This window comes from Coenobita brevimanus, chromosome 110 (genome assembly GCF_032717465.1).
Source record: "Coenobita brevimanus isolate Jiangsu-jjx chromosome 110, ASM3271746v2, whole genome shotgun sequence".
NCBI classification, from domain to species: Eukaryota; Metazoa; Arthropoda; class Malacostraca; order Decapoda; family Coenobitidae; genus Coenobita; species Coenobita brevimanus.
In genome coordinates this window covers 23,391,264-23,417,823 of record NC_137063.1, presented here as the reverse complement: position 1 = coordinate 23,417,823, position 26,560 = coordinate 23,391,264, and the positions used below count along the sequence as shown (strand labels likewise).

At 44.9% G+C, this 26,560-nt stretch overlaps 1 protein-coding gene and 1 pseudogene across 1 annotated transcript in view; both read right to left on the bottom strand.

The window, feature by feature from the left end:
• LOC145417510 (dnaJ homolog subfamily C member 5-like) overlaps positions 1-10,092 on the bottom strand; it is a 259,223-nt gene extending 249,131 nt beyond the window's left edge. The window contains exon 1 of the mRNA XM_080286219.1: positions 10,025-10,092. Within this exon, the coding sequence (XP_080142345.1) occupies positions 10,025-10,041 (17 nt within the window). The 5' untranslated portion in view covers positions 10,042-10,092. The remainder of the gene's footprint in view (positions 1-10,024) is intronic.
• LOC145417634 (5S ribosomal RNA) lies at positions 9,183-9,304 on the bottom strand (annotated as a pseudogene).
• Positions 10,093-26,560: the final 16,468 nt, after the last annotated feature.

Genomic DNA, 26,560 nt, shown 5'->3' with positions numbered 1-26,560 from the left:
AAGGCATGGTGAATCAGTCTGGGAAAGTGTGTATGAAATGGAATCTAAAGGCGAGTGTACAGTAGGGAAGAATAAAGTCATGGTCTTTGAGAGATATGAAGTCGCAGAATGTACAGTGAGGTTGGATGATGAGGAAATAGAAAATGTTAGTGCATTTAAGTATTTGGGTAGTGTGATGAGTAAGGGCATGTCCACACTTGTGCTCAAACACGTGTTGGCAACATGTAAGCAACACAGTAAAGAACAAGCTTCAAACATGTTGGGAGCAGCAGCATCTAGATCATGTTGGCAACATCATGATGAAGTCCCAGCAGACAACGTATGGAGACACTTATCCCATCACCTCTGCTGCCAGTGTTCAAAACTGAACTGAAACATGTCTGCCAGCTGTGTTGCCAACATATGCTTAAGCACACATGTGGATGAGGCCTAAGGGAAATTTGGGAGGTGAAGTGCCTGAAAGGGTACAACATGGAAGAAAGGTTGCTGGTTCTTTGAAAGCAGTGATAAGAAATACGGAAGTTAAAGAAAAAGTTACTGCATGACGGTACTGTGATACCGATACCAACTCTAATGTATGGAAGTGAAGCTTGGATCTTGTTGGAAGGACACAAGTCGAGTGACAGCAGTGGAAACGAGAATGGCACTCAGCAAAGTTCATGCTTCACCCAAGGCCCAACATGGAATATTTACGAAAATGTTGATAAACACCCGATCTTGCAATGTTTAAAAAAAAAAAAAAAAAAAAAATCCTGGATCCGCACCTTTATCCACATCTGCACCAAAAGTTAATGGAGTCTATTCTGGGCCAAGGCCCACTCTTCTACCATGTTTTGTGGAAATCCATTCAGTAGTTTTTGTGTAATCTTGCTCACAAACCAACCAACTAACAAACAAATGGACAGTGGTGAAAACATAATCTCCTTGGCGAAGGTAATGAGTTATCTGAGAGGAGCATGTGGAGTTACATGGAGAGAGACTGACAAATGAGGAAGTGAAGGACCATTGTCGTGTGGATGTGAATGCGACAAAATTACAGGAGAAACACACTGAGGTGGTTTGGATATGTGAAGAGGATGAAGAGTGAGAGAATAACACGAGGAGTGTATGCAAGTGAGGTGGAGGGGGAAAGAGGGAGGAGAAGGCTGAGGATGAGACAAAGGGATGGAGTGGAGAGGTACTGGTACATGAGAGAGGGGGTGTGAGTTGGAGGGAAGGCAATGAAATGGCAGGGAGGCGATTTGTTTGCGGCCATCCCTTACGGAATTAAGGCATCTGGCAACAGACAGAAAGATAGATTGACATTTTATTTTGCATGCTTTGAGGTAAGTTATCATTACTGGAGGTCTGGGGGCGAAGCCCCCCAGTTAGCTTTCAACAACTACAGTTAGTCTTCCACTGCTATCTATGGTTTTAAAATGTATACATTTGAGTTTGGTGTGCTGATGATATGTCCAGTCAGTGGGATCAGCAATAAACACACTATTGGGGGCATTCAGGCAGCTTTCTGTAATACTGCTAGGTAGATATATTTACTTTGTTCTCCATAATTTTTTGACTGAAAATCAAATGTTAATCACGTGAAATGTATCTAATACTGTTTTCCTTGAGAGTGTTGGTCTATAAAAAAAAACAGCTCAAATTGCTGCATCACCATCATTTACAGTATATTTAACATTTTGTTTTTGTTAATGCTATTTTACTACCATTTATGTTCAAGATTTCAAAACAGTTACGGTATGTCCCTTGCAGTGTTTTACCTGATGGTGGGTATAAGTAGGGGGCAATTTACGAGGGGCAGGGTGTTAAGAAAGCGTAAGAGTGAGAGTTTTCGAAAGCTGGCAGACTTGAGTATCAAGGTCTGTGTCCAGTCTATATCATCCGTGTTACCCAAAGGCGTGTACCAGTATTACCAAATGGATAGTTATCTTGCCACTGGCAATAACAACAAAATCAAGAACTTTATGTTATGGCTATATTGAAAAATTGAAAAATTAAAAGCTGAAATAAGTCCATCAGCTGGACCATACTGGCACCCCCAGCTGCTGCTTTCATCAATGTTCAGTCACTGATTTGTGTGGTTGTATCTTTGCCTCTTGTAATTCTTTGTTATTGTGCATTATCTCTCTATCTATCTATTGCCAGACGCCTCAATCCCGTTCAGGGTGACCACAAACAAATCACCTCCACGTCGCTCTGTCCCCCGCCATTTCACTGCCCCGCTCCCAACTCACACCCCCCTCTCTCATATACCTCTCCACCTCATCCCTTCACCTCATCCTCGGCCTCCCCCTCCCTCTTCCCCCCTCCACCTCATTCACATACACTCTCTTCGTCAGTCTTTTGCCCTCCATCCTCTCCACATGGCCAAACCACCTCAGTGTATTCCTCCTAACGCTTCCCATCACACCCACATCCACACCACAACGCTCCTTTATATCTTCATTTGTCAGCCTGTCTCTCCATGTGACTCCATAGGCTCCTCTTAAAAAACTGCATTATCTTCCTTTATTTTAGCTCTTGTCACCAAGCTGTTATTTTCAGTGAAACAAAGGCTATGTAATTCAATTATTATTATTATTTTTTAATTCAATGCCTTCTTGGTAGCAGCCATTCTGCACTAGGGTATGATCATTCATCCGAGTTTATGTCTATCAGCACATGAATTCTGTATGCATTAAAAGAACGAATCCATACAGCTCATACGATACCTGCACAATTGTTCATTTGGTCTTTATTACATTCATTTTCAATGTCATATTGATCATAAATAATGTAATATGTGAGATATGACACTGCTATTTATGTGCTGTTTTAGCACAGGCTAGATCAAGAGTGAGGCATCTCAATTTCTAACTGAAAGGATACACAGAATTAACATAGCTGGTACCTACACAACCGTTCACCCGTTTTATTCCACTCATTTTTAATGTTACTGTATGTAACATGCGATATAAGGTACAACACTGCAATTCACGTGTTGCTTTGGCAGGGCTAGAGAATCACTGCTTGCATCCTTGACCCATGTAAGACCACTTTGTTGGTCATGCAAAGAGTTGATGCAATACATGTCATTGGATGCAACTCATGTTATATTTCTATATTTAATTATTTATGAATGACGAAAGAATATGATATTTAGGGTGGCAAATCAGATGAAGAGGGATAATCGGGATATTACAGGTGAGCAGTGTGAGAAGCATGATGACGGAAGGGTAGCGGTGAACAGTGGGCTATATTACAGCCTGTTGTTGAATGAGGAGTTTGACTGGGAAAGGGAAGGTTTGGAGCCAGCAGATCCACTGTTTGGCCCTTGGCCTTTGATTGATGCTGCTACTGTGAGTGAGACAATAGGCAGGATGCAGGTGGGGATGGCAGCAGGTATGTCTGGGTTCACTGCAGAAATGTTGAAGGTCTCAGGAGATATAGGAGAGAGGTTAGTCACTGACCTGGTAAATATGATTATGTATGAGTGTGTTGTCTCAGATGACTCACTGGCAAGTGTAACTGTAAATGTGTACATGGGGAAGATTGATGCCCCGGAAAGAGGAAATTATGGAGGTATAAGGCTTTTAGATTAGATAATGATGCCTTCTATAGCGAGATGAGGAGAATGGTGGCTGAACAGGGAACTGTAGACAGTGGCGTTAATCAACAGTACACAGCCCTCAAGAACAATTTCTTGCGAGTTACTGATGTAATATGCAGTTGGACAAGAGGACCACCAAGACATAAAGTAACTTGGTGGTGGGATGTGGGTGTAGAAGCTGCAGTTAAGGAGAAAAGAAGGCTTTTCCAGGAATGGAAGAAGGGTGGTAGCAAGGAGGAATATTTGGCTGCCAAGTGTAGGGCTAGAAGAGCGGTATACTGGGCGAAGTCTGTGACACAGAGACTTTTACTTGATAACCTTAATCATGGGGAAAGGAAAAATAGGATATTTAAGTTGGAAAATCAGATGAAGAGGGATAATCGGGAAATTATAGGTGAGCAATGTGTGAAAAATGATGAAGGAAGGGTTGTGGTGAACATTGGGGATATAAAAGATGCATGGAGAGAGCATTATAGCCTGTTGCTGAATGAGGAGTTTGACTGTGACAGGGAAGGTTTGGAGCCAGCAGATCCAGTGTTTGGCCCTTGGCCTTTGATTGATGCTGCTACTGTGAGTGAGGCAATAGGCAGGATGAAGGTGGGGAAGGTAGCAGGTGTGTCTGGGTTGACTGCCGAAATGTTGAAGGCCTCGGGAGATATAGGGGTGAGGTCAGTCACTGACATGATAAATATAATTACGGTATTTATGAGTGTGTTGTCCCAGATGATTGGCTGAAGAGTGTAATTGTAAATGTGTATAAAGGGAAGAGTGATGCCCTGGAAAGAGGAAATTATAGGTGTATAAAGCTTTTAGATCAGATAATGAAGGTAATGGAGAGTTTTTGAAGGTATGATTAGAGAAAGAGTGAATATAAATGAGATGCAGTTTGGGTTTATGCCAGGTAGGGGGACCACTGATGCCATATTCATTGTTCGACAGCTTCAGGAAAAATATACTGGGAAGAAAAGGGATCTGTATTTTGTTTTTGTTGATTTGTAAAAGGCCTTTGACAGAGAGGTGGTGAAGTGGGCAATGAGAAAGCTTGGGTTGGAGGAGTAGCTGGATGGTTGGTTATGGCTATGTATGTGGGCGCTTGCACCCAGGTAAGAGTGAATGGAGATTTGAGTGATGAGTTTTCCGTGAACGTTGGTGTGCATCAGGGGTCGGTTTTGAGTCCCATGTTGTTTATCATGGTACTTGAAGCCCTCTCACGTGACTTCAGAAACGGACTCCCGTGGGAGATGTTGTATGCTGATGACTTGGTGTTGATTGCAGAGAACAAAAGGGAGGCGAAGGAAAGGTTTAGGAAGTGAAGAGATGGTATGGGGTACAAGGGCTTAAGGATAAATGTAGATAAAACAAGAGTGATGCTATCTAGGGTTGGTGGCAGTACTGTCAAATACAAGGGAGAGTGGCCATGTGCAGTTTGCTACAAGGGCGTGGGAAGTAATTCCATCTTGTGCAGTGTGTGTGATAAATGGGTGCACAAGAGAGGTACCGTAGTGGTATCAGAGGTAGACTGCGAGATAATGCTGATTTTATGTGTGCGGCATGTTGGGGAGAGCAGATGGAGATTGTCAGGTGTGAAAGGACTGAACTTGCTGGTGAATCTCTTCAGTGTGTGGAAGAGTTTTGTTATTTGGGAGACATGTTGTGTGCTGGAGGTGGGGCTGGAGCTAGCTCTGTGGCTAGGGTGAGAAGTACTGTAGTTGGAAGAAGTTCAGGGAGCTCTTGCCTCTCCTGACATTGAGAGGACTCTCCCTACGTGCTAAGGGGTCTTTGTATGCAGCATGCGTTAGGAGTGTAATGCTGTATGGTAGTGAGACCTGGGCAGCAAAGGAGGAGGATATTCACAGGCTCAGACATACAGAAATGACAATGATTAGGTGGTTGTGTAGTGTGTCCCTGCATCCAAGGTCTGGGGGGGACTGCGTTTATGATGGAAGAGTTGAGAGGTAGGATGGGACTGAAGTGTATTGGTGTTGTGATGAGGAGAGGTAGACTGAGATGGTTTGGGCATGTGGAAAGGATGGGGGATGATAATTGGGTGAGGAAGGTGAGAAGTTTTAATACTGAGGGTGGGGTTATGAGGGGCAGACCAAGAAAGACATGGGACGAGGTCATTAAACGTGACTTCAGGGTTAAGGGACTGAACAGGGAGGCTGCAATAGATCGTGGAGCATGGAAAGCCGCCATTAGGTGATCAAGACCGATGCATGCAAGCATGTTGGAGCCTTTAAAAACAAAACAAAACGAATGAAGATAATGGAGAGAGTTCTAGAAGCTATGATTAGAGAAAGAGTGAATATTGATGAGATGCAGTTTGGGTTTATGCCAGGCAGGAGGACCACTGATGCCATATTCAATGTTCGGCAGCTTCAGGAAAAATGCGGTATATAGGAAAGAGAGGGAAACTGTACTTTGTTTTTTTTGATTTGGAGAAAGCCTTTGACAGAGTCCCTAGAGAGGTGGTGAAATGGGCAATGAGAAAGCTTGGGATGGAGAAGTGGCTGGTTAGGGTGGTTGTGGCCATGTATGTGAGTGCATGCACCCAGGTAAGAGTGAATGGAGATTTGAAAGATGAGTTTTCTGTGAATGTTGGTGTGCATCAGGGGTCAGTTTTGAGTCCCTCGTTATTTATCACGGTACTTGAAACCCTCTCACGTGACTTCAGATGTGGATTCCCGTGGGAGATGCTCTATGCTGATGATTTGGTGTTGATTGCTGAGAATGAATGGGAGGTGGAGGAAAGATTTAGGAAGTGGAGAGATGGCATGGGGCACAAGGGCTTACAAGTAAATGCACATAAAATGAAAGCAATGATATCTAGTGTTGGTGGCAGTACTGTCAAAGAGGGAAAGTGGCTAGCCTATGTGAAATTTGCGACGAGGGTGTGAGAAGTAATTCCATCTTGTGCAGTGTTTATGATAAGTAGGTGCATAAGAAATGGTGTGGTATTAAAGGCAGAATGAGAGATAATGCTGATTTTACATGTGGGACATATTGGGGAGAGCAGGTGAAGACTGTCAGGTGGGAAAGGACTGAACTTGCTGGTGAATCTCTTGAATGTGTGGACGAGTTTTGTTATTTGGAAGACATGTTATGTGCTGGAGATGGGCTGAAGCTAACTCTGTGGCTAGGATAAGAAATGGTTGGAAGATGTGCAAGGAGCTGTTGCCTCTCCTGACACTGAGAGGGCTCTACCTACGTGCTAAGGGATCTTTGTATGCAGCATGTGTTTGGAGTGTAAGGCTGTATGGTAGTGAGACCTGGGCAGTAAAGGAAGAGGATATTTGCAGGCTCAAACTTACAGAAATGACAATGATTAGGTGGACATGCAGTGCACAAGGCCTGGGGGGGCTAGGTTTACAATGGAAGAGTTGAGAGGTGGGATGGGATTGGAGTGTTTTGGTGTTGTGATGATGAAAGGTAGATTGAGGTGGTCTGGGCATGTGGAGAGGATGAGGGATGATAATTGGGTGCAGAAAGTAAGGAGAGTAATATTGGGGGTGGGGTTGAGAAGGGCTGACCAAAAAAGACCTGGGACGAGGCCATTAAGTGTGACCTCGGAGTTAAGATTCTGAACAGGGAGGCTGCCAGAGATCAAGCAGTATGGAGGGCTGCCATTAGGTGGCCAAGGCCAATGCATGTAAGCCTGTTGAAGCCTTCAAACATGAAACTTCAACATAAATGCGAATACCAAAAGAACCTGAATCAGTTCCTGACTTTTATGAGGAAATCTAAATTGTCACAAAAAGAACCGTCAAACATTGAGGGTTTGCTGCATATAGCCAGTTCAGCACAAATAAAGGCTACAATCATTTTCATTGGTGGCGACCATCATACACTCACCTGATGTAATCCTATCCACTTCTTCCTTCACCTTTATAATTTTTTTCTGTGTCTGTCCTCTATTCCTATTTATCCCATCTTTCCTGTCGTTTTTATTACTCTTACTTCCTTTTCAGGCAAATTTACATTGAGTGACAAAATGGTTTCCTGTATGCCAGGAAACCATTAGCAACACTGACCATAACCATAAAACCAACCCATACATACCGGTATTCCCTATGTGTCAACAGGTGGGTTGGTGGAGGGTTAGTGCCCCTCCCCATAAAACAACTAACTCAAAAGTCAAATGGCCACCCCTTTCTGGATTATGGCATCTGACAATGAATAGATAGATGATCTTTTTGTCAGGTGATCTTTTACTACGACCTGTGCTTACGTTTTGATTGGCAGCTATAATTTTCGGGTCTACGCAGTCAGATACTAGTACCGTAGTGTTTGTGGACAGAAACCCTAGCGGCCCTGGATGTGTTTCAAATCCCTATCTCTAGCCTCGAACTGTCAAAATTGGCAAGTTTGTAATAAAAATGGCATCTTTGCAGATATTTGATGAGTTGTTGAAAATAAACTGGTCCAAATTTAATCACTTCAGAATTTATATACTTACCATAAAGTATTTCAGCTAAAAGTGTGTCATTACAACCCCCGTCCCAAAGGGCTCGATTGCCCCATCTCGCAGTACCATACCGTACTATGTGCATGTAAAGCTATGTGTCCCTGTGAATGAATAAAGTTTGGTACCGGTATGACAATGATTCCCAGATGTCTTCACAGTCACAGTTGATGGTGTTTTTTATTGTGCTACACAATGAAATGAAGAATGCACAGAGTTGTTTCAATGACTGCGTCTTGTTATGTCACAGGTATAGCCATGTAGGCTGCTGGTCATGTTAACCATGTCTAGCACAACTCTGGCAAAATCGAACTTTTTTTCTTAGTCTCTTGAATACCCATTAACAACCAAATCACTATGTTATTTCTGTGGATATTTGTTCATCATGAAACAAGGGTTGCTGTAGGTAAATGTACATCTCAGTATAAGCAGCAAAAAGATCGATTTCAAGTCACTCCGGCCTCCCACCCTAGTCACACTGGCCCGCCTTTCCTGACTTAGATTTTGGATCTTTTGTGTTTATGCCCAAATATTATTTGTTATTATTATTAACTCACCTAATTATTATTAACTAACCTAACCTAACAAAAACAGCCTAAATAAAACTAGAGGCCGGTAAAACTTAGGGCAGAGAGAACTATGGCCTGAAGATACTTGTTTGTGAAAGACCTCACCAGTTTACTTATTGATACAGTTTTTCATATTTTTCTGATTATGGTGGTAAATGACTGCTCTGTAGTAGCTTCTTTCCCTCTTGTCTTCAATCCCATGTTTTGTTTCCCAGACACCCAGGCATAATGGTGGACATTTGCAAAAAGCTACACAACTGTACCGATAATAATCTGGTTTTACATTTCACCTTGTCTGATTGTTACCACTGGTTAGGTTGGGTTAGACTAAGTTAGGTTATGTATGCCAGGACTAGGCTAGGTTTGATTAAGTTAGGTTATTTTTTACTATGTCAGGATTGTTTTGTTGAGTTTGATTAGTTTAGGTTAGGTAAGGACGGCTTATCCATCCATCCATCCATTGCCAGACGCCATGTATCCCAAATGGGGTGGTCAAGGGCTTAGAGTTAATTGTTTTACAGGGAGGGGCACTAATCCTCCACCAACCCCACTTGACACGTAGGGACGCCAACAGCATCTGGTGTTCCCAGGCGGTCACCCATCCAAGTACTAACCAGACCCAACGTTGCTTAACTTCGCTGACCGGACGGGAAGCGGTGTACTCAAAGTGACATGGCCGGCTTATGAATATGTAAATCTAGTACAGTACAGCTGGAATACCGTACTTAGTTTTGGTTGATCTGAGTGCATTTACAGAAGTGTGCTATTATGCTTGAGAAACAAACACATGTGAATTGGAATAAGCATTTATAAAAACAAGGAAAACAACATCAGCAGCAAACAATCATTTACCACCATAAAAATATTTGAAAAACATAAACCTGGGAGACGATGAAGTAAATCTGTATTTCTGCTGCTTACGAACACCGTACTTTACCACAAAGCATTACACAATCAGTATTAGCTACTGGCAGTTTGCCTACATGAAATGCTCATTAATGTTAATGTACTGTCACTGATATCTTCCACAAGAGACAGGGGCATGAAAGGCCCAATCAATGTTTTCCTTACCTGATTCAAACTCCAGAAATGTAAACGTTACTGTCGCTTGTCATCTGGAACCCCTGTTAATATTTCCAATACTCTTTTAAGGCAACAGATTCCTGTGCATAATTAGCACCATGCATCATTAATTAAGGCAGTACTTAGAGATAACGTGCCATACATGCTACCATTACTGTACGCATACAAATCGATATGCTCAAGGCTGGCGGAGGAGGCACAAGCAAGGAGCGGGAGATGGGTTCTTTCATACTTTGCTCATGCAGCACATCAACAGCAACCTGGCCTTGTTCATCTTCATATTCCCGAGCCATACCAAATGGTGGAAGTAAATCGACTTACGAAAGCCTCTTATCCATGCTGGCCTGTGTTGGAGAGGACGTCAAGTCATAACACTGCCGTCTGCTGCCTCTGCTGGTTCGATACTAACGAAAGACAAGTGAGGTGTCCGAAGCGCCGCGCACTCACTCCTCTTCCTTCCAGCTTATCCTGTGAGTCCGCTGCAAATTAAACAGGTAATACATATGAAACTTCACTTGAGATATTTAAAAATAAAGTTACCCCGAACCTGAAATGACCGTATGCCACTATACGGAATATAGCTTACCTTTAACATAACACGAGAGCACTGAAGTTCCATGGTTTAAGTTATCATGACTGGTAAAACTCTAGGACCGAATACACATTAATACAAATGCATCCATCATTTCTTTCTTTCTTTTTTAGTCACCCATAGGTCACGAGTTTGATGAGTAACACTTGCCCCCGATTCTTAAAAAAACATTTTTGAAATACCCGCGCGGCAGGGTGAACCCTACACCACAACCCCAGGAGGAGAGAACAAGGGGATGATACCTACCCCTCGAGGAGATGATGGGGAGGTTGTTTTACCTGACACGCCGTCCAGGCAAGAGCGGCATATTTCCCCCTTGACCTGACGCACCACTTCCCCGCAGCCAGACCACCTGGCAGTGTACAGTAAAAGTAAACTGCACTTCAGCGGAGGGAACACTCGCCAGAATCGGGGCGGGACTTGCAGTGACAAGATCCCAAACAAACCTTCGGACGACGAGTCCACCGGATCGGCCTCCACTAAGAAGAGGACTCGGGAGGAGCCTCGAGGTTTGTTACACCCCAAGGGAGCAGTGGCACAGCATAACCCACCTGATATACTGTGGGTGCAGTGACCACCGGTTCTCCACCGTCTGCCACCCACCTTCGGAACCCGGCACGTCGGCACGTCCATCAAACGACCTTCGCCGGTACTCCCCAGGAAGGAGGCGGGCCCCGGGGTAGACTCCATCGGAGATACCACTCGGGACTGACCACCGGTCAACCCCCAGGGCTGCCCCAAACCCGACGGATGGAGGACAGACTCCACCGGAGCTGCAGCTTAGGCCAGGAGTGCACACCGGGCCTCTTCCTCCTGACGTCCCCAGGACAGGTGTCCCAGACCCCACGGCAGAAGAGCAGTCTCCACCGGAGCTGTGGCTATTGCCGTGAGAGCCCACTGGGTGCCTTCTTCCAGTCGCCAGGATCTATGGTCCCTGGAGGAGTTCCCTCAGACTCCTTCTCCACCCTTGTCCCCAGTAGGAGCACAGGCAGTGCCCAGCGGGGCTGCCTGGAGGAGGGAGTGTCCCCTGACCTCCCACGCACACCCCGGACTGGAGTTTCGGCAGGGCTCGTCAGGTCCACCAAGTAGGAGAGCAGGCCCTCAGCCGCTCTCCCTCCGCGAGTCCCAAGGCTCCTACAGAGGGTAGCACCCCTTGTACCGCCCGCCCCTCCTGTGGCAGAGCGAGGTGCCCCTCTCTCTCTGCCTCTCTTTCCGAGAAGGTCGGATCTGCTCCCCTGCAGATACCCTGCCAGAGACCAGACTGGGCGAGACGTCCCCAAGGCCAGGTGTCCTGTCCCTGCAGCCCCTTCCTCCCCAGGCACTGCCAGACTCCGCTGTGGCGAGAGGCCACAATCCAAGCCTGACAGCCTCCTCCCGCAGACGAGACCACAGCCCCAAGAGTCGGCGGGCCTCCCCTGATGCCTGCTGCAGCCGCCAGACCCCCTCTGGTGCAGGTGACCACAGTTCTCCCTTGACGGCAGCCCTTGCCGGGCATGACAGCGGCCCAACCAGGGCACCGCTCTTGCCGCAGCCGACCCTCAGCCCGGGCCTCCCAAGGTCCCCGATGATGACTTGGGGCCAGTGCTGAGCAGCACGCCTCTTTGCCCTCTTTGGCCCTAGCCCAGAGAGCCTCGCCTCCTGCAGAGCCTCTATGGCAAGGGAGCCGCCCACCACCCCACCCACCAACTCCTCCAGGACTCGTGGCGACCCCACAGGTGATTTACCCATGGATTACACTCCGGACGGCCCATCCCCAACACCCGGCCGCCACCTGAGGTTCCCGTCGTCGGGTCTCCTGCCGCCTGTGACCCATGCCCTCCCCTCCGCCAGTGTTGTAAGAAACTCTGAAGTTGTGTGTTCCCACAGTGTTCATGAGCCCCATCCCAGTGGACTAGCCCTTTTTCCTCTCTCACCCTCAGTGCACACCCCCCTGTGCTCCCCCAGTGTTGCCCTCTGTGGAATTGTGAACTCTCGTACCCATAACCTTACGCACGAAGTGTGTGGCGCTAGGCCACAGGTTGCCCCCAAGTGTGACTCTCCCCCCCAGTGTTACATACGGTCCGACAGCACCAGTGCCCCCCCCTTTCTCCCCCCCGCGTTGCCCACACTGCATCGAATCCCCATGATACACCCCCCTTTCCCTGCCCTGTCAGGAATCTCCTATTACCGCCCCCCCCTTTCTTCCCCCCGAGCCCCTCATGCACGGATAGATCCTAAAAGTGCTATATTCTCTCGTCCTTTGTAATGCGCACGTAGCATAAGGATAGCTAAGATATCGTCCATGTCACGCGGATGCATATAACTAGCATAGGAAACAGTTTATGTTATGCGACTGAATATATATATATATATATATATATATATATATATATATATATATATATATATATATATATATATATATATATATATATATATATATATATATATAGTTACGGAACAGAGAAAGATAATGTACACTTTAAGTGAGAATACTAAAAATCACTACTGTCCCGTAAAGGTCCAGGTTCAAAATAAAAGAGTTAGATAAAATTACAAGTTAAAGTTTAATGCACAAACTAACAACAAAACATTCAGGACTCATAAGGATAGTGTAATGGCAAAAACAGGTTAAATATATGGTTAACTGCAATAGCCTCTATTAACACGAAATTAGCATGAGTAAATTTATCTAAGTCAGCCCTGTTAAAATGAGATACCAGATAATACTCAGTGAATGCCAGATATATTATTACAGATACAAAATATTATTAATGATGGCTGACAATAAGAACCTTTACATAAATTACAAAAACCTTACTAGGCCCAAGAATTAACCTTATGCTACACAGTACAAGAAAAAATGCAACAACAGTTATACTCAAATTACACACAGCTGCTAGATGGTTGGATACTTCCTGAGCACTCACAATAATAATAACTGTACAGGGGAGGACAGAGATGTGAGCAAAATGAGGAGTAGATCTAAGTGGCAATAATGCAGAGACTGAGCTCATTATATAGGGGCCGGCAGAGCTTGATACAACTTGTAAGGAGGACGCGCAAATGAAGCCATAGGGGACAAAGAGCTGACAATCCTGCACTGAACAACAGAAAGGACGACTTACTCTACTATAACGGTAGAAGGGGGGGACTGAGGCAGAACACGCTCGTGATCAAACATATAGCATACTGTGCGTTAAAATTACACAAAGGATGATGAAATCATAGGCTATGTAACACCTCCCCACAAAGAAAAAAGAAATTTACAAAGGAAATTTCTTATTACTCTAAAACAATCTGTCTAAAGTCTCGATAAGCAATCTGCAATAACATTTTTTTCCCCTTGCATGTTGTATGTCTAATGAATACTCCTGAAGAAGTAGACTCCATCTTGTCAATCTCTGATTTTTATCTTTAAACTTACTAAGGAATTTTAGTGGGTTATGATCGGTATAAATGACTATGGGGTCAAAACCAGAACACAAATAAAATGAAAAATGCTGTAAACCCAAAATCAAGGCCAAAAACTCTTTCTCAATAGTTGAGTAGTTCTTTTGAGGTGGAGTGAACTTCTTACTGTAATAAGATACAGGGTGTTCAATACCCTGATCATCCTCTTGCAGCAAAACAGCCCCAGCTCCTGTATCACTTGCATCAAGAGCCATCTTAAAAGGCTTAGCAAAATTTGGAGTAGCGAGCACTGGTTGACTTAATAGGATAGCTTTAAGTTTGCTGAAAGAGGATTCACAGTTATCGGTCCAGACAAATTAACTCCCTTTTTCAGTAGGTCTGTAAGTGGTGATACAAGAATTGAAAAGTTAAGAACAAATCTCCGGTAATAACCTACCATTCCCAAAAATCTTTGTAGCTCTTTCCTACTTTTAGGTCTGGGAAGATCACTTATAACCTGAACCTCAGCTGCTGGTGGTGCAACAAGTCCATCACCAATAACGTACCCAAGGTACTGAACTTTAGCTTGACCAAACTCACACTTTGATAAATTAGCTACAAGATTAGCCTGAACCAAACGCTCAAGAAATTTACTGACATGGCATAGGTGATCTTTCCAGTTGTCACTGAAGATTAATACATCATCAATATAAACAACACACCCTGCCAAACCCTCTGTTACAACATTCATGAGCTTCTGAAATGTGGCTGGTGTATTCTTCATACCATATGGCATTACAGAACATGCAAAAGTCTTTCCTAGTGTTACAAAACATGAGATCTCCCTAGCACGTTCAGTCATAGGTACTTGCCAGTATCCCTTTAACAAATCAAACTTACTTATGTACCTAGCCTTTCCGATCTTGTCTATGCAATCTTCCACACGAGGGAGAGGGTAAGTGTCTGTTTTGGTTATCGGATTAACACGTCTGTAGTCGATGCAAAGCCGCTGTGACCCACCCGGCTTAGGGACCAGAGTGACAGGAGAACTCAACTCGCTCTGACAGGGCTCAATCATCTTGTGGTCCAATAGGTAGCCAAGCTCCGTCTCGATGAGAGGAACTTTCACTGGATTCACATGGTAAGGAGGCAATTTAATTGGCTTTGCGTCTCCAACATCGACATCATGCATCAACACAGTGGTTCTTCCTGGAGTGGCACGGAACACTTGCTGGTACTCCTGCAGTAATGCCGAAAACTCCTGCCTTCCCTCGTGAGGTAGATGAGAAAGCTTAGTCTGGAGATCATTCATGATATCAGGATTCTTCCCCAAACTATCACTCAGGCTCATACTGCATGGGAGAGCTTCACTTGCAGACTCGGGTGGAACAGCTACAGTGCAGACTGGATTATTTTCGTCCCGCCTGTGATATAACTTTAGCATGTTGATGTGACATAGTTGCTTGTTCTTTCTACGATCTGATGTGGCGATGACATAGTTGACATCACTGAGTTTCTTCTCCACGAAATAAGGACCACTAAACTTGGCTTGAAGAGATTACCCATGAACTGGTAGCAGAATCAAAACCTGATCTGGCTGAAAGTGGCGTAACCTGGACTTCTTATCATACCAAGTCTTCATCTTCTCCTGAGCAGCTCCTAAATTCTCTCTCGCCAGCTGTAAAGCAGTGGACAGCCGTTCTTTGAACTTCATCACATACTCCAACAGGTTGACGTCATCTTCCTCCGACAGCCAGCATTCCTTGAGTAGCTTAAGGGGTCCTCTTACTTCATGGCCAAACAGTAGTTCAAAAGGTGAGAAGCCCAGTGTTTCATTTGGAGATTCTCTTGCGGCAAATACAACGAATGGAAGACCTTTATCCCAGTCTTTCTGATGTTCCAAACAGTATTTCTTGAGCATCGATTTGAGTGTTTGATGATATCTCTCCAACGCTCCTTGGGTCTGGGGATGGTAAGCTGAAGACGTGATCTGGGTGATGCCCAACTCTTTCAGAGACTGCTTGAAAACATTTGACATGAAATTACTTCCCTGGTCTGACTGTACCTCCTTGGGCAGACCAAACTTTGTGAAGAATCCTAGCATTTCCTTAACCACGTTCTTTGCTGAGATATTTCTAAGTGGAATGGCTTCAGGATAACGAGTAGCCATATCAATCAGGGTCAACACATAAGAAAATCCTGAAGAAGTCTTAGGAGGAGGGCTCACAATATCCACCAACACACGGGTGAAAGGCGCCTCAAAAGGAGGAATGGGAACTAGAGGTGCAACCTTTTCGGTCTGATTACACTTCCCCACAACTTGACAGGTGTGACAAGACTTACAATACCATGAAACATCCCTGAAGATACCTGGCCAGTAGAAGTGTTTCAAAATGCGTGCCACAGTCTTCCTCACTCCAAGGTGTCCTGCCAAACTGGAATCATAAGCCATTCTAATGATATCCTGCCTACAAACACGAGGGATGACAACTTGATGTACAACCTCCCATTCACAGTCGGCTGATGCTGTTGGGGGTCTCCACTTCCTCATAAGTACTCCTGACTTTATATAATAACAAGTAGAAGCACCAGCTGACTCTTCCTCACTGCAAGCAGAATTAGCTAGACCTTTCAACTCAGGGTCAGCAACCTGCAACTCAACGAACTCTTGACGAGACAAATTATCAACACTACGGGGTACTGCCTCATCTGGTGAGTGGTCCAAATTAGCAAGGAAAGTGTCAGCTAGGATAACATCATCATCATCATTATCCTCTAAATCACCAGTAACTTTAGACTTAGCCCTAGTGACAGCACATGCAAGGAACACATCAGGGACATCACAATCCTGGGTCGCAGCCACTGGCTCACTAGACAACTGAGGAGCTGGACACACTTGACTTCCACCAATATCATTTCCAAGTAAGAAAGTTACACCTGACATTGGGAGTGTCTCAACCAACCCAACCATAACGGAACCATTAACAAAACCAGACTCTAAATTCACTCTGCACAGAGGGACAGAGAAGTAATTATTCCCTACACCTTGTAAGATTACAGTTTCATCAGAGGAATTAACATTAGAGCCTAGAACACTGGTCAGCATAAGGGATTGGCAAGCACCTGTATCACGATATATTTTAACTGATTTCCTGTCATTACTGTCCAGAGGACTGACAAAACCATCAGACAGGAAATTAGCACATGAACTCTTGAGAGTGTCACCCACGTTACTGCTCAAAAGAGGAGCTCCATCATGAGAATTTAAGTTACCCCTCAAAGCAGGTTCAGTTAACCCAGTTAAAGAATTCTGGGAACTCTCAAGAGTGGACACTAGACCAATTGACCAATTGACTCCTTTTTGTTCACATCACGCTGTCTCCTGAAACATTTCTCCGTAGTATGACCAAGCTTACTACAATAAGTACATTTAATTTTCTGAAATCTAGAGGTGAAGCTGGTATTTACTTCCTGAGGAACATCATCTTTATTCTCTTTCCTGTTACCTGTACTCTGAGTAGAGGCAACGTACTTACTCTCAACTTTCCTTTTTTCTCTAGAATATCTCTTGTGAGTGAGAACATATTCATCAGCTAAAACTGCAGCATCAGACAAATTATCTATTCTTTTCTCATCAAGATATAGGCTTACATCTTTACTAATGCACCTTTTGAAGTCCTCCAGCAAAATCATCTGCTTAAATTTACCAAAATCAGAATCCACATTCTTAGAATTTAACCACTGCTCTAACAGATCTTCTTTGATTTTTGCATACTCAACATGGGATTGCTTATCTTGCTTGTAAGTTGTCCTAAATTTTACTCTATTGGCTTCAGGAACAAGCTCATAGGCCTTAAGAATCAAGCTCTTGGCTACATCATAATTATCAGATTGATCCTGAGGCAAAGATGCATAAGTTACTTGAGCTTTACCGGTGAGAACAGTTTGAAGGAGTACTGGCCAATACTTTTTTGGCCAATTAAAACCTGTAGCTACCCTCTCAAACAACTGAAAATACTTCGTTAAATCAGATTCATGAAAAGGAGGGACAAGTTTAACATTTTTAGCCACATCAGAATCATCAGAGCTAGATGATCCAGTTCCACCTTGTTTCATGCGATACTCATGGTCTACCTGAATCCTAGCAATTTCAACTTGTGCCTCAGCCTCCTTAGAATGGGCCTGAAATTCAGCCTCCTTAGCACGAGACTCCGCCTCCTTAGCACGAGCCTCCTGCAGAGCTAGCTGTAACTTAGCTAATTCAATCTGCGTTTGCTCATTTGGAGGAGTTACATTAAACAAGCTTTTATTAATCATGCCAACAATTTGATCTTTAGAATGATGAGAGCGAACAGCAATTCCCAATTGTTGAGCAACAAGCTTAAGTTCATTCTTTGTTCTGTTCTCTATATCACACACTGTTTGCACATTTGACAAAAAATCTTTGGCTTCATCGAGTGTAGTAATAGTAGACATCATGAATAAGTAACAGTCACAAAATATCAAGCAATATCCGTATGATAGTATCCTGAATATCCTGGCGAGGTCGCCAAATTTATGTTACGGAACAGAGAAAGATAATGTACACTTTAAGTGAGAATACTAAAAATCACTACTGTCCCGTAAAGGTCCAGGTTCAAAATAAAAGAGTTAGATAAAATTACAAGTTAAAGTTTAATGCACAAACTAACAACAAAACATTCAGGACTCATAAGGATAATGTAATGGCAAAAACAGGTTAAATATATGGTTAACTGCAATAGCCTCTATTAACACGAAATTAGAATGAGTAAATTTATCTAAGTCAGCCCTGTTAAAATGAGATACCAGATAATACTTAGTGAATGCCAGATATATTATTACAGATACAAAATATTATTAATGATGGCTGACAATAAGAACCTTTACATAAATTACAAAAACCTTACTAGGCCCAAGAATTAACCTTATGCTACACAGTACAAGAAAAAATGCAACAACAGTTATACTCAAATTACACACAGCTGCTAGATGGTTGGAGACTTCCTGAGCACTCACAATGATAATAACTGTACAGGGGAGGACAGAGATGTGAGCAAAATGAGGAGTAGATCTAAGTGGCAATAATGCAGAGACTGAGCTCATTATATAGGGGCCAGCAGAGCTTGATACAGCTTATAAGAAGGACGCGCAAATGAAGCCATAGGGGACAAAGAGCTGACAATCCTGCACTGAACAACAGAAAGGACGACTTACTCTACTATAACGGTAGAGGGGGGGACTGAGGCAGAACACGCTCGTGATCAAACATGTAGCATACTGTGCGTTAAAATTACACAAAGGATGATGAAATCATAGGCTATGTAACAATATATATATATATATATATATATATAAAAGGATTCGAACATACACTGCCGTCTATGTCACGCGTTTGGGTATATTGAGATATAATTGACTGTCTGTCATATGCCTGGGACCTAGTGCATCTGGTGTATCGTGTAAACTATACCTGTGACTGCGTGGGATTTGCTCTGTGCCGAGAAAGGTAGAAGACTGTGTAAAGGTCAAACTTACTGAACTAGGTGGAAGTATTTATTGTATGAGCTAGCCTTGTGAGATTATTTGGTTATTGTATGTTTCATGGTGTTGATCACAGATTGTGTGTGTGTAAGTGTCTATTGTTAACCCGTCACGTCCCGAGGTTTTCCGCACCTCCGACATCCCCCAGTCCCGAGGTATTTTCGAATTTTTTTTTTTTTGGCTAAAACCTTCGCTTTTGGTGAGAAACATCGAAAATTCATAGAGAAATCGCTCACCTGAGGTTTAAAGTGCCCAATCCAGGTAGGAGTTCCTCCTTACCTGAGTGGGTTTTCTAACATGCTGGCACCAAAGAAAACGAGTTCTATGGGAGGGTAACTATTTTATCCACTCATAAACGGTATTTATTTATTTACTTGGTACGAATGTATATGTAGTATGTGAGTATATTGGTTTTCAAGCAGTAATAAAGGCATTATAAGCATTGTTTCACTCACTAACTAATCACCATACCTGACCTTTTTTTGCCACATTACCTGATCATTATTTCTGGCTGTTTCTTCTTCTAATGCTATGTAAACATTGTCCTCCACATTGTCATCGATTGGGGAATCACTCTGGCCCTGAATATCTTTACTAGGCAGGTCACTGGTAACAGGTCCTTTGCCAAGACAATGGTGTGAGGGGGGGAGGGGGGAGGTTATGCAGTGTAAGGCATTGTCCCTGCTTGGCATCTTGTAGAGGAATAGAGGAAGGTGTCCCGTGTATACATACGAAAAATCACGTGCGAAAATTGAAAATTGTGCAAATTAGGGACCTTGCAATTGCACGACGTACTGGTACGTCGCCGGGACTGGCAAATGCAAATCGTTGCAACGTACCCATACGTCGACGGGATGGGGTGGGTTAATATATAAGTGTGCCTTTTGACCAGTGGTGTTTGGACATTCCTTCCTTGCCTGTGACTGACCCAGTTGAGAAGTTGAGAACAAAGAGCCAAAGGTTGCACCGTACTTGAGCCCGAGAAGTCAAGACTCAGATACGCTGCATAACACTGGTTGCTAGCAGTGGTTCTTGACCCAACGGTGGAACAGCAAGGAACGGAAAATTTACAAACATGGCGGCCAAATCACACATGCAACTTCCCACGTTCAATTCCGAACTTTATGACATACACATCTATACGTCTCTGATCAAAGCTATACTAGATATAAGTTTTCAAAATGACCGAGAGAAGATAGCCGTTACACTCCCCGACCTTGGAAACATTGTTTCAAGTATAGCCACGAATATGGTCCCGGAGCTGAAATGGGACCAATTTCAACAAATCGTGACCTAAGCCGTCACACCGTCATTAGGGAAAGTCGTCACCATCTCCCAGCTGGACGCACTCACATACGATGGGAACGTAGACGACACCCTCATTCAAACCCGATGTCTCATCGCCACCGCCTACCCGGAGGCGGATATACAAACCCGGGACCAATATGTATTCAATACCCTGCTAAGGATACTCCCCAGCATCGTCAGGGAACACTTTACTATATACAACCCGACTGGGGATATCGACAGGGACATCCAGTTGGTGAGGTACCTACTAGCTGCCCGCACCACCCCCCAACAAATAGGGGCGGTAAGCAGAATCCCCAACCGCAAACCACCTCCCACCAAGCCTCAAACGGCCCCCACAAAGCCGCTGCCCCCGGAACCTCCAGCCCTACCAAGAGCCTTGTCCACCAAAAAACACCCCACTCCCAGGGAGACGTCCAACCTCATCTCCATTAACCCCTGGGAGTTCACTGCATGCAGACACCACTGCCCCATACATGACATTTGTGAGCAGCTGAAAGCTGTCAGGTGTAGGGCAGCAAACCAGGGTCGCCACAAGGTGTCGGCCATTGAGAACGACCCACCAAATGAACCATCCCCCCCCATCAATGCCCCTGACGCTGAAGAGGCAGGACTAGGCGGCGGGGGGGAGGTTGCCTCACCCCAACTGGATTTTTAGGACCTCCCCCGCACCTCCCCACGGTGGCGGGGACCACCTCACACAAATACCACCCCACAGTCTACGATAAGATCAGGGTGAACGGTGTGAAAGCTCGACTGCTGGTTGATACGGGAGCAGCCAAATCTTGCTTATACCATCATTTCTACTCCCGTAATGCCAAAGCCATTGGCTCTCTCCTCCCCATCTTGGCCCACCTCGTAGATGCGGGGGACGGCCCCCTACCTATCCGTGGGGAGACATGGGCCCTCTGTGTCCAGACACACCAGAAAGCAACCACCCAACATCAGCTCATTTTTTTTTTTTTTTATAGCAGAACGGAGGAAGGAAAAACAAATGAGTAAAAGAAAATAATCCATACACCAGATTACTGGTGTCCACTGTTCATAAAATATTTGTAACAGTTTGACTTGAACAGTTGTGGGTTGAAATTTGGAGGGAAACAACTCTGGGGAAGCGAGTTCCGGAGAGACGCAGTATGGGGAATGAAAGAATTCTGATAGGCAGAAGTTCTGCAGTATGGCTGAGTGACATTCCAGTCATAAGCGCTACCAGATGCCAGTGTAGCACGAGGGAAGGCATGGACAGGTGGCACTAAAATGCCCACCGTGCCCTCCGCCGGACCTCCCACCTCACCACCTCCCACACCACCACCGGGCCGCCACCCCACCACCACCCCAGGAGGACACACCGGTGAGTTTAGTGACCTCAGTCAAGAGGGTCATCAGGACATTACGGTCCTAGGTCCTTATTCCCCGCAATTGCCCCAACCCCAGGTGATCAGGGGAAGTAAACTACATTGCGGGCGGAGCAGTGATCGACAGAAGAGGGGTGGGACTGAAGCAGAATCAGTCCCAGGTAGCACCGTATTGACGGCTTTGTTACACCCTCTAGGGCAGGAGGCCCAAGGGCAAGAGGCCCAAGGGCAAGAGGCCCAAGGCTACGGCCTGATACAGAGTGTGAAGGGGAAAGCGACCCCAGGCTCCGGCCTTAACACACCAGAAGGAGAGAGTTGCCCCAGCGCATCTCTCTTGCTGTTCTCCCCTTCAGGAGCAACATCCCGTTGTCGGCCCTAAGCCGTGGCGTGAGGGCGACCCCGTTCGCCCGGCAGATGTTCCTGCTAGGGTAGATCAGCTACCGGCTGCGGCCAGAGTACGGATCAGGGTAAAGAGCCCCTGCTACCGTACGTGTAGCACTTCCCAATTACGGAAGCAACACCCCGTCGTCGGCCCTAAGCCGTGGCGTGAGGGTGACCCCGTTCACCTGGCAGTTGTTCTCCGTACGGGTAGACACTCAGCTCCAGCCAGGGCACATACCAGGGTAGAGAAGCCCCTGAAGGTAGACTCAATCCGTATTGGAGGGAGTGTGGCTTCTGTGCCCCTCACTCCGACTTGTCTCGTACTACGGGAACTACACCCCACCGGCGGCCCTCAGCCGCGGCGCAAGGACGGCCCCGTACATCCAACAGGTGTCCCCCTTATGCCGGGCAAGTACACGGCTACAGCCAGAGTGTGTGACAAGGGAAGGTGACCCCAGGCTTTGGCCTCCAGACACACTTGAGAGGACACGGGCAACGCGAGTCCTCCTCTCACCTCTTTCCCTTCAGGGAGCCCTTCGTCACCACCCAGGAATAGAGCCCCGGAGGAGACGCTAGAGTGGTGGCAAGGCCCTATATCGGGCTTACCGCCTACATCCGGGAGTTCCTTGTTCCTGTTGGAACCCCGTAGGAGACGCTGCCGCAGCCCAGTCCTGACGGCGCCTCTCCACCTTGGTGCCCGCAGCCCCAGGACGCCCCGGCCAGACTCTCCAACCCTCGATGAAGGCAACTCGGGCTCCCTCACTCCCCGGAGTCGGAAAAGGCAGGCCCGACTGCTCCAGCCGTTTGGCCCCAGTCCCGAGGGCCACCTATCAGGTCGAGGCCCCCAGACCAAAGGGCCTCCCTGCACCCCACTGGCGCTGCCCCAGTACGAGGGCCGCCTCCCAGGTCGAGGCCCCCAGACGGGATAGCCTCCCTGCACCATACCTCCAAGTGAAAGATAGAGTGACTATTACCCAGGAAGCAGGGAAAACAGTGACAGTGACTCCGTAAGAAACCGTAGTCAATAGTGGCCCATCAGAACTCAGTGTTAACAGGGCAGAAAGTGAACTTTGTGAATTATCCTAGTCCCTCCCCATATAAGAGAGTCAGAGAGTTTTCTGTGAACATCTGAGGTAAGGGCGCGGGCTAGTCAAACGCTAAGTGTACGTGTCTCCCTGACAAGGTGACAGAGTCGAGTGTCGCTGTCCGCACCCTACCTCTTTTATAGTAATATTCCCAAACTAGACTCCCAACCTTGTTTATTCCTCATGTGAACAATCCTATTTATATCCTGCCTCCAAGTGACGTGTAAACCATATTATAGATAATTCACGATCTCCCTGTGTGAACATTGTAGTGTATATGACTGCTCCGTGGAGCCAAGTGTTAACTCTGTATCTTTGTGTCCCTGTATCTTAAATATCGTTCTATGTGTATTGTTACGAGTAGGATTAAGGTAATAGATGTGTTAAGGTATACTGCCTGGTTTTTATGTCCTGTTCCTTTGTTAGTGCTTTGCTTCCGGTCTAGAAAGAGGACCCCGCTTCAGTAGCTAGTGTTTTTACGACGAGAAGTCGCCTTAAAAACACAGCATTACAGGCACCATGGACACAACTTCGTCTGAGCATTTGCCAAAAAAATATCTGTAAAATAATGCAAGGGAGGCAACATTCCTTTTTACTTGCAGGGGAGGTAGTTTATATGTAATGGCAGGGTTGTTAATGATTCTAACAGCTTTGTTCTGAAATTTGTCTAGTTGTCTTAATGCAACCTCTCCACAACCATTCCACAAGGGTGAGCAATATTCAAGCTGAGAGCGCACATGACTCTTATAAATTATAACTACCTGCTCATCGGCGAAGAAGTTACGGACTCTGTACAATAATCCAAGTTTCTTTGAGGCGGTTTTAGCAAGTGATCTGACATGAGAGGTCCAGCTGAGGGCACTGTTAAGTGAGACGCCAAGAATTTCAATGCTTTTGGAGATGGGAATATTAGTAGCACTGAAGGTAATGTACGAATCTGGCAATATCTGTCTATTAGTAAACTGTATATATTTAGTTTTACTAGCATTAAAAAAGACAAGGTTGTTTTGTCCCCATTCACTGATTGTAGATATATCTTGATTTATGGAGATGACTGTACTGAGTTGAGAGGTAGAGATATTAGACTTTGTAAATGGATGTCTGAGTGTGAATGAACTATGTAGTGTTGAGTCATCTGCATATGAGTGAATGGGATTGTGGGTGACGGGTAAGAGATCATTAATATGAACTAGAAATAGTGTTGGCACCAGAACTGATCCCTGCGGCACGCCGGCGTTAATTGAGTGGAAATTGGAATATACATCATCTACTTTTACTCTTATTTTCCTGTCACTAAGATATGAAGAAATCAAAGGAACAAAAGACGTTAGCCCACAGCAAGGGAGTTTGGACAGCAGGGAACGGTGCCATACTCTGTCGAAAGCTTTAGAGATATCAAGAGCTACTGCATGAGTTTCTCCAAAAAGATCAATTGATTGATGGATGGTATGAGTTAAGAGATTGAGTATGTCAATGGTGGATCTTTCGTGGCGAAAACCATATTGTCTATCACTTATTAAGTTGTTGGATTCAAGATGTTTAATAATGTGCTTATTAATTAAAGTTTCAAATACCTTACCAAGAGAAGATGTGACAGCTATTGGTCTGTAATTGGAGGGGTCAGACGAACTTCCTTTCTTCGGAACTGGGTGGATATTGGCTTCTTTCCATGAATTTGGGAATAAAGAAGTACGTGTGCATAGTCTGAATAATTTAGCTAGGACAGAGGCAAGTTCAGGGGAACACTTTTTCAAAACAATTGGCGGAATTCCATCTGGGCCTGGAGCTTTGTTGGTAGGTAAATTGTCTAGGATGGATTTTACGTATCTTGTCTGTATTTTAATTGGGGCAATTTCGGGAGAATCACGTTCCAGTACTGGGACATTCTGGCTGGTATCATCTATGGTAGAGTTTCTGGCAAAGGTACTGGCAAAGATATTTGCTTTCCCACGTGGGTCATTTGTAATGTTGCCATCTGAAGATTTTAGTGGGGGAATGGAAGATGACTTGTTAAAGTTATTATTGAAAGAATCAAGAGTTGACCAGAATATTCTGTTGTCATTAGGGTTGTTAAGTAGTTTTGATGCTTGCTTTTGAAGAAAGTTTGATTTAGATAGATTTAATACAGCCTTTGCATGATTTCTAGCAATTTTAAATTGGGAGAGTGATTCAAATGTTTTTGATTTTAAGTAAGAGTTATATGCTAATGACTTTTGGGCTGTTGCTCTGGCACAGTTGCCATCAAACCATTTTGGAGAGTTCGATCTTTGGGAGGTGTGGGAGGGTTAACTAATGAGGCTTTGATGAGATTGTGGTCAGAGGATCCAAGTGATGACAGTACCTCTATCCTGCATTGATCTGGATTATTTGTCAAGAATAAATCCAAGAGATGGGCATTATGGTTAGGATCATCAGGTATTCTGGTTGGTTGCTTTACCAACTGGGTGAGATTAAACGATTCCGCAAACAGCTCGCACTCTAGACCAGCGTCGTCAGTCCTGGCAGAATGCAATAACCATTCAACATTGTGCATGTTAAAATCACCCAAAATGGTAGTTTCGGTGCCAAGGGCAAGGTCAAGGTTACTCAACTGAGTGGATATGGAATCAAATACACTGGGTTACGAAAAAGCATTGGGGGAACAATAAACTACACAAACATATTTGGTAATGTTTTGACAATTTAATTTATATTATGAGTAATCAAAACTGGATGAAGTGAAGTTTAAAATAGCGTCAACTGCATATTGGGATTTGATATAACAACAGGTGCCGCCCTTGTTACGGAAGTTTGTAAGGAAATGGTAACCGGGAAAACAAAATGGAGATATATCGGTAGAGGGTGAGATTTGTGGGGGTGTGAGGAAAAGGGCCAAAGGGGATATGGACTGAAGGAAAAAATGAACTGAGTTTAAATTTGTGGTAAGGACCCGGATGTTGGTAAAGAATAAGGACGCACTGTCACTTCTTCGCTGACGAGCACTCCCGGAAATAGCAACAGTCGCTGCCGGCACAATCGCTTGATGGCGACCGGGAGGACCCTGTCCTGCCAGCCCTACCCTGCCGGTGGTGGCAATATGAGGTACCACCTCATTTGATAGTAAGATTGCAGCGGCCATTATTAAAGACGTGAATAGAAGCTGTGATATGTTATGCACATGTAGTGTGGTGTAGACAGTTGAAGGTAGAGGTATTATGAGAGC